This window comes from Mytilus galloprovincialis, chromosome 5, assembly GCF_965363235.1.
Source record: "Mytilus galloprovincialis chromosome 5, xbMytGall1.hap1.1, whole genome shotgun sequence".
In the NCBI taxonomy this organism is placed as follows: Eukaryota; Metazoa; Mollusca; class Bivalvia; order Mytilida; family Mytilidae; genus Mytilus; species Mytilus galloprovincialis.
The window spans coordinates 34,794,949-34,802,141 of record NC_134842.1 but is presented as its reverse complement, the minus strand read 5'-3'; the positions used below and the strand labels follow the sequence as shown (position 1 = coordinate 34,802,141).

The following is a 7,193-nucleotide window of genomic DNA, read 5'->3' as shown; positions in this document are numbered from 1 at the left end:
TGGATAATCGATTTCACATTTATTTATATTCATAATGTCTTACGATTGTTAAACATGCCGTACATAGTTTAAAATATGCTGTGATAAGAAACACACCAGGCACATGTTTATACATCGACCTATAATACATTGACTTACTTTAAAGGTGGACTAGGGCGGACTGGACCATTGATTGTAAGTAGAGAAAATGACAAATTTCAAAATGAAAATATATTGTGCGTTTCGTGGTGGTGTTAAATCGGACAAGATAGAAAGTCCCTTACAATCAACTATAGTAATATCCATTGCCTTTTTCTTCGTGTTTTCTGCCTTCATGTCGATCCAGGCATTACAGAATAGTTTGAACATGGAAGCAGGACTTGGAGTTAAGTCCCTTGCATGTTTATACAGTGCTAGTATAGTGTCGTCACTACTTGCACCGTTCTGTATTAAAGTTCTTGGTGGAAAAATTACAGTGGTGGTAGCGTTTTCTTGCCATGCTATATATGTAATGAGTAATTTCTATCCACGGTTTTACACTTTGATTCCAACTTCAATACTTTTAGGATTAGTTACCGGTCCACTATGGACTGCGCAGAATCTGTTTATCACTGCTAGCGCTACCAGAATTGCAGAGAAAAGAAAGAAAAACTTGGCAGACGTTCTGAACCGACACAACGGAATATTTTTCTCTATTCATGGAGTGGCTTTCGGTATTGGAAGTGTCGTCTCTTCAATAATTTTTCACACGGATATAACATTACCATCCGGAAACGTTACGAAATTGTGTGGCATTTTAGAATGTGACAGCTACAGACAACCAAACACGTCTAATATATCTTTTATAAGTACAAATAGACCTTCACCTCAGTTACTTCATCAACTCTTTAGTGTTTACCTTGCATTTGACATGATTGGTGTCGTTATAGCAATATTACTATTACCTACGTTACCAGTCAGTGATTGGATAAAAAAGAAAAGTGCTTTAAAGTCTGTCTATTCCATGTTTTCATCATTATCGAACGTTAAATTGGTGTTATTTCTACCCTTAACTATAATGACTAATGTACAACGCTTTGTTTTATATGCGGATTTTACAAAAGTAAGTATTACGAGATATGATAATTAAATTATGCAAGTGCACATACGAGTGCACGAGTACTAGAAATATATTGATGACTAGGCGTGAAAATATCAACTAATTTATATGCATTGAACATAATTGATTAATGAGGGATGGGATGATCATTTTAAAACCCCCAAAAGGGCACATGTATGTACCGGTCATGTATGTTGCAGTCAAATGCATCTTGTCAATCATAATAGAAAGGTTACATGGATGGGAATCTTCAAAACACAATATTGAACACTAAAGACTGAACAACACGAATCCTATTAAAACCTATGGTTATCCCAGGTGCTCAGGAAGGGTAAATTGCTGTTACAGGCGTTTTTGGCATGTCCATATTTATGTAACGAGTACTTAATTCATCATCCTCCCTGTTGCACATATTCGTTTAATATAAATTTTTGTATATACGTATGCATCTTCGCTAGCCAAGAGTGACGATCCACTCCCGTTCTCTTCGTGAAGAGAACGGGAGTGGATCGTAACCCTTGGCTAGCGAAGATGATACGTATGTTGCATATTCCCTTTTGTTATATACTCAAAGGCTTTAAAAACGCAACACACAGTTTGTTTATTTCAATTTTATGCTTGATTATCAAATCAGGGTTACATTATGACTTTACAATATTGACTTTATTGACGAAAGAAAAACATGTATAGATTAGACCGTTGGTTTTCTTGTTTGAATGGCTTTACACTAGTCATTTTTTGGGTCCCTTTATAGCTTGTTGTTCGGTGTGATCCAAACTTCCGTGTTGAAAACGGTGCTTTGGCCTATAATGATTTACTTTTATAAATTGTGACTTGGATGGAGAGTTGTATCATTGGCACTCATGCCACATCTTCCTATATCTATATCACGTCAACAATTTCTCTTATAGTTCTTACAATACAGTGTATAAAAACGGTACATACCAACGAGATTTATAAATGACTACATAAGGTCCGATCAACCAAGAGTTACAACCAACTTTTAATACAATTTCTTACCAAACCGTCAACTGCTAATCAAATTGATGATTATCATGGTATACATAGATATAGGAAGATGTGGTATGAGTGCAAATGAGACAGTTCTCCATCCAAATAACAATTTATAAAAAATAATCCATTATAGGTCAAGGTACGGCCTTCAACACGGAGCCTTGGCTCACACCGAACAACAAGCTATAAAGGGCCCCAAAATTACTAGTGTTGAACCATTCAAACGGGAAAACCAACGGTCTAATCTATATAAAAAACGAGAAACACGTATAAATTACATAAACAAACGACAACTACTGCACATCAGATTCCTGACTTAGGACAGGTGCAAACATGTTCACATATTTAAGCCATATACTGGAATTTTACATTTTATGGTTTACAGTTTTAAACTGCATAATTGCCAAAAACAGGCTACAATACATGTAAGCGATAATTGCATACATTGTTTTAGGAAGGGACAAAACTGGACTGGTCTATTCTGTTAAAGTCATATGAAACCTCAAATTAAAAAAAAAATATATGCATATGTTTTTTTTTATAACTAAATGGATAATTGACATTATACAACTTTTGTGCATATACTTTTTCTAAGGGAAAGTCTTTAATTTGTCCACATTTAGAAGAAGTTTACTTATTTTTACTTGCTTGCTTCCAGGGAGCAATTCGCAGACATATTTTCCGCATGCATAGTGACCTTAGCGTGACCCACCTCGTAAAAATCCGGTGATCGCAATGAGCATGGATCTGTCATTGAAATAAACAATTATCTGATTGTAAATGTTAAACACGTGCTCAATACCCATGCTTTTTGTTGATTGTTTACTATAAGGTGACAATCGGTAAACTTCGGCTTCAAAACACGGCATTTAATGAGCAGCCTTATTTGTTACATCATAACAGACAGAGAGAAAAAAAATGACGATTATACGATATATTTGTGTAAAAAAATAATAAAATCGTGCACAGAGGACTAAGTTTATGATATACAATACATGCATTGGTTCAAGAAATGGATAAACATTATTTTTCACCTGTCACTCGTATCATATGACTTAAATCATTTATGCATTAATCTTCTAAAGGCTTGTATGCAGACTTTGGCAAAGCTACAATCAATGTTAACAACTTTTCACGAAAATACAATGTTTCCTCTACCCACGAAAATTGATATCAACGAAAATAAATGAATCCACAAAGTTCACGTTTGTTATAAACATGCACATAAGAATAAGGAGGTATGGTATGAATATCAATGAGATAACTATCAACCAGAGTTCGAATGAAGTGGATGGGAGCAATGTTTATGCTACCGTATAATTGTAAGTACATTGTTTTATAGGCGTACATCACATGTCCATTCAGTATTGGATGGGTGGGACTAGTGATGGCAAGTTATGCATTAACAAATACAATTAGTTTACAAATTATACATGGAGTAGCAAAGTTGATCAAACGCCAAATTCTAGTAGCATTCGCAGCTATTGTTAATCTAGCGGAAATGACGTTTTGGTTATTTTGGAACCCAACAGCAGATCACCTTCCTTTGATATTTGTATCAGTCATTTTATGGGGAATGACAGACGCAATATGGAAACTTGAAATATTTGGTAAGTTATACTTTTGAAAGTTTGATTTACTATTACAGAACACCCTTTGATAATGATAAAAATAAATTGGCAATGTGTTTTAAATAATTTTCCCGAACAAAAGAATAAACATTCCCTTGTTAAATCAGTTACCCACTCATGCTTTACAAAGCGACGAGCATAATGCATTTATTCTACCTGATGTGACTATCGTTGTCAAGAAGAATATTCAGTTTTCAATATGAAAATAAAAAGATATTGTATGACTATGATTGCCAATGAAACAACAATTCGCTAGATGCAATATGACATAGGTGTAAGCAACTATAGGTCACCGACTCACCGTACGACTTTCAACAAGCAGCAAAACTCATACCAGATAGTCCGTTATAAAAGGCCCTGACATGACACAATGACCTTCTTTATGTGACCAGCGGAATAACAAAAAAAAAAAGTCATAGTCTATCGATCGTTCTAAGGGCACTCGCAGTTATAAAAAAAAAATAGTTCTGAACCCTATTACAACTAATAAATAAGATTCATGTTTCCAAGACTGAGATAATAATCACCACACATCCAACGAATTACGTATAATGACGACATAAACGGGCTGAGACAAATATCCCCTTGTAAAATGTACTGTTGGTGAATTGTGACCTTTAGGTTTCTTTTTTATTGTTTGACTTGTATTGTTATGTTGCCACCTTATTGACGTTCGGCTCATATTTTCTATTGTTCATATCCTTCCGTAAGTATTTTAAACTTAAGGATGTACTTCGGTGAGGTTGGGTAAAAATTAATAAATTAAGAAATTGAAATTGATACTATAAGCTTGTAGAGCATCAATTAAGGATAAAGATAAGCTAAAAATATTGATAGGTCACGGGCCTCCTTTTCGAGATATTTGAGATTTAAAATATGGCGGGAAAAGGCTGACTCTGACTTTTACCTTATATTTGCATTGGTATCATATGGGTCTCAAAATAATCTTCTAAAATTTTGGTAAATGACCTTTCATGACCTATTAAGTCTTATATGAAAAAATAAATGGGTGTTATGGGGCAAAATATTTTACATTGTATTGTATGGAAAAACTCCAAGGAGTTCGAATATTTGACAAAAATCCCTAAACCTCACCTAAGTACATCCTTAATATCTTTAGTTTGATGAATCCTAGAATTTGAAGAAAAAAAATCGTTATTACGGTATTACTTTGTAAACACTTATAATCAATATGATACATGTAGATATAAAAGCACTAATTGATTGATTGATATTTTTTGGTGTTTTAAGTCCATTGTCAAATAGTTCATGCATGTTCGGGATAAGAACAGGTCAACAATTAAAAAATATATTATTTAGGTCCAGCAATAGAGGTTGACTTGAATGAATAAAATATCACTGGAAAATGAGGGTATACTGGATAGGGACAGAAATTTAGCCTTGCGTCAGACCTATACAAAAAACACCAAGTGGTACACCACGTACAGCCAAACGGGCTCCCATCTTCTACAAAGGTTTGACTGTCGATAAAAGGAGACCATGGCAAGGTGACTATATATACATGTATATACCCTTCAGGTTATTAGATATAAGAAGACGTAGTATGAGTGCAAATGAGACAACTCTCCATATGTAACCATATATGATAATTAGTTATTTCTAAATACTAATATCTCCAATGATTTTTTTTCTCCTGAATATCCTTTCTTATGTTACAATTAGTTTAGATTGTGTCAGAAAGTTTATGGTTTATCTTTTGCAGGTACTATACCAGTACTGTTTTCATCGAAAAAAGAACCAGCATTCGCAAATGTACATTTTTGGGGATCTTTAAGTAGTGCGATCTATTTTGGAACAGCAAGCTATCTATGTGTCTTTACGAAACTTGTAATTTGTATTGCTTTAATGGTTATATCGATGCTGCTATATATAATATTACAAATAAAATTGTCCAGGGAACAGTCACCAGACAGACCTACAAAACAAGAAATCAACATCGAAGAGAAGGAACAACTAAACAACACGTCTACAGAGTGATGACGACTGTTCATAGAAAAAGTTCAATATTCAATAAACTGTTTTGAGTATCTGTTGGTGATTAAAATAACGAATAAAAAGAATAAGCCAAATAAATATGCCATCAAAACCAGCGGCGGATTTAGATACAGGGGGAAGGAGGACGAACCCCCACCCCATATTTACAGGAAAAAAGTTAGTTGATTATTTTGGGAATCAATGAAGCTTGACAGACGCCGGACCCATTTTAGGTAGTCAATAGGTCTTCCTATGAATATGTCTTGACATTAATTTTGATTGGTATACTTTTGGTATTGGTTATTTCTTTTTATAGGCAATGCAATGTTATAGTAGTACTGACTAAAATCAGACTTTACTTATTTCATTTAAGTATTATTTATTTGAAACAAAGAGAAATTTTGCACAATGTTTTGAATATGCCAGTTTGACTAACAGGTGTGAAACACTCTTGGTATTACTCCGCGGCAATGGAGGGGTCTCGGTGGTCAATTGGTCGTATATGTATTTCTACTACAGTAACTGTAATCACTAGCCAGTCAACACTGAGGTTGTGAGTTCGAACCCCGCTTGCGCTGGCAGAGGCGGATTTAGAGGGGGGCCCAGGGGGCCCGGGCCCCCCCTTTTTGGGAAAAAAATTGGTTGCTTATATAGGGAATCACTGAAGCGTGACTGGAGCGGGCCCCCTCTTAGCGCAGTCAGTGGGCCCCCACTTATGAAAATTTCTAGATCCGCCAGTGGCTGGTGAACTCGACTCGAATCTTCAATGACTAGGAATGTCAGTTTTTCTATCAAAGGTCGGTGGTTTTCTCCGGGTACTCAGGCTTCCTCCGATTAAGAAAACATGTTTCCACGAAATAGCCCAAAGGTGGCGTAAAACACTAACAATCAATCAATCCTTAGAGGCAATGTTATTATTTTAAAAACGAACACGTACATTATTATATCCTCCCAAAAATCTCCATTATCAATCAAGCGATTGTTCGAGCTAAATAAATGCTTATTGAAGATCACAAATAGAAATAATCACGTTAGCGAGTGATTGTAGGACGGCATATAAAAATAAGAAGATATGATTGCCAATGAGACAACTCTGAAAGTCTGAATACCACACTAGCATAATTTTTAAACGTACACTTATACAGAAAAATAAGCGACTAGCACCTAATATATCTATTTGCAACTTATAATTATCCATCGATAAAATAATAATAACTTTTATATACAACGCATTATTAATATCCGCCAATGGAACTTTATATAATCAGATTATTTCAAATGAAAATACAATTAAACTTTGTGAAAAAAAAATATCTCAAAAAGTCTTACTCTCACAATTTCGAAAAAAACCCAACAGCTCATATCAAAGAATAATCGATCACAAGTGTCATGACGAGTATTACAGCAGTTAAAAATTCATTTTGATGAAATACACCCACGCTAGTTACTGCAATAATATGAACAACAAACAATTA

At 34.7% G+C, this 7,193-nt stretch overlaps 1 protein-coding gene across 1 annotated transcript; it reads left to right on the top strand.

Annotated features, from left to right (window-relative positions):
- Positions 1–6,081, top strand: LOC143074457 (protein unc-93 homolog A-like). The gene is made up of 3 exons (XM_076249907.1): positions 1–1,081; positions 3,435–3,702; positions 5,447–6,081. The coding sequence occupies exons 1-3, from the start codon at positions 188–190 to the stop codon at positions 5,719–5,721; spliced, it is 1,437 nt and encodes a 478-aa protein (XP_076106022.1). The 5' UTR covers positions 1–187; the 3' UTR covers positions 5,722–6,081.
- Positions 6,082–7,193: the final 1,112 nt, after the last annotated feature.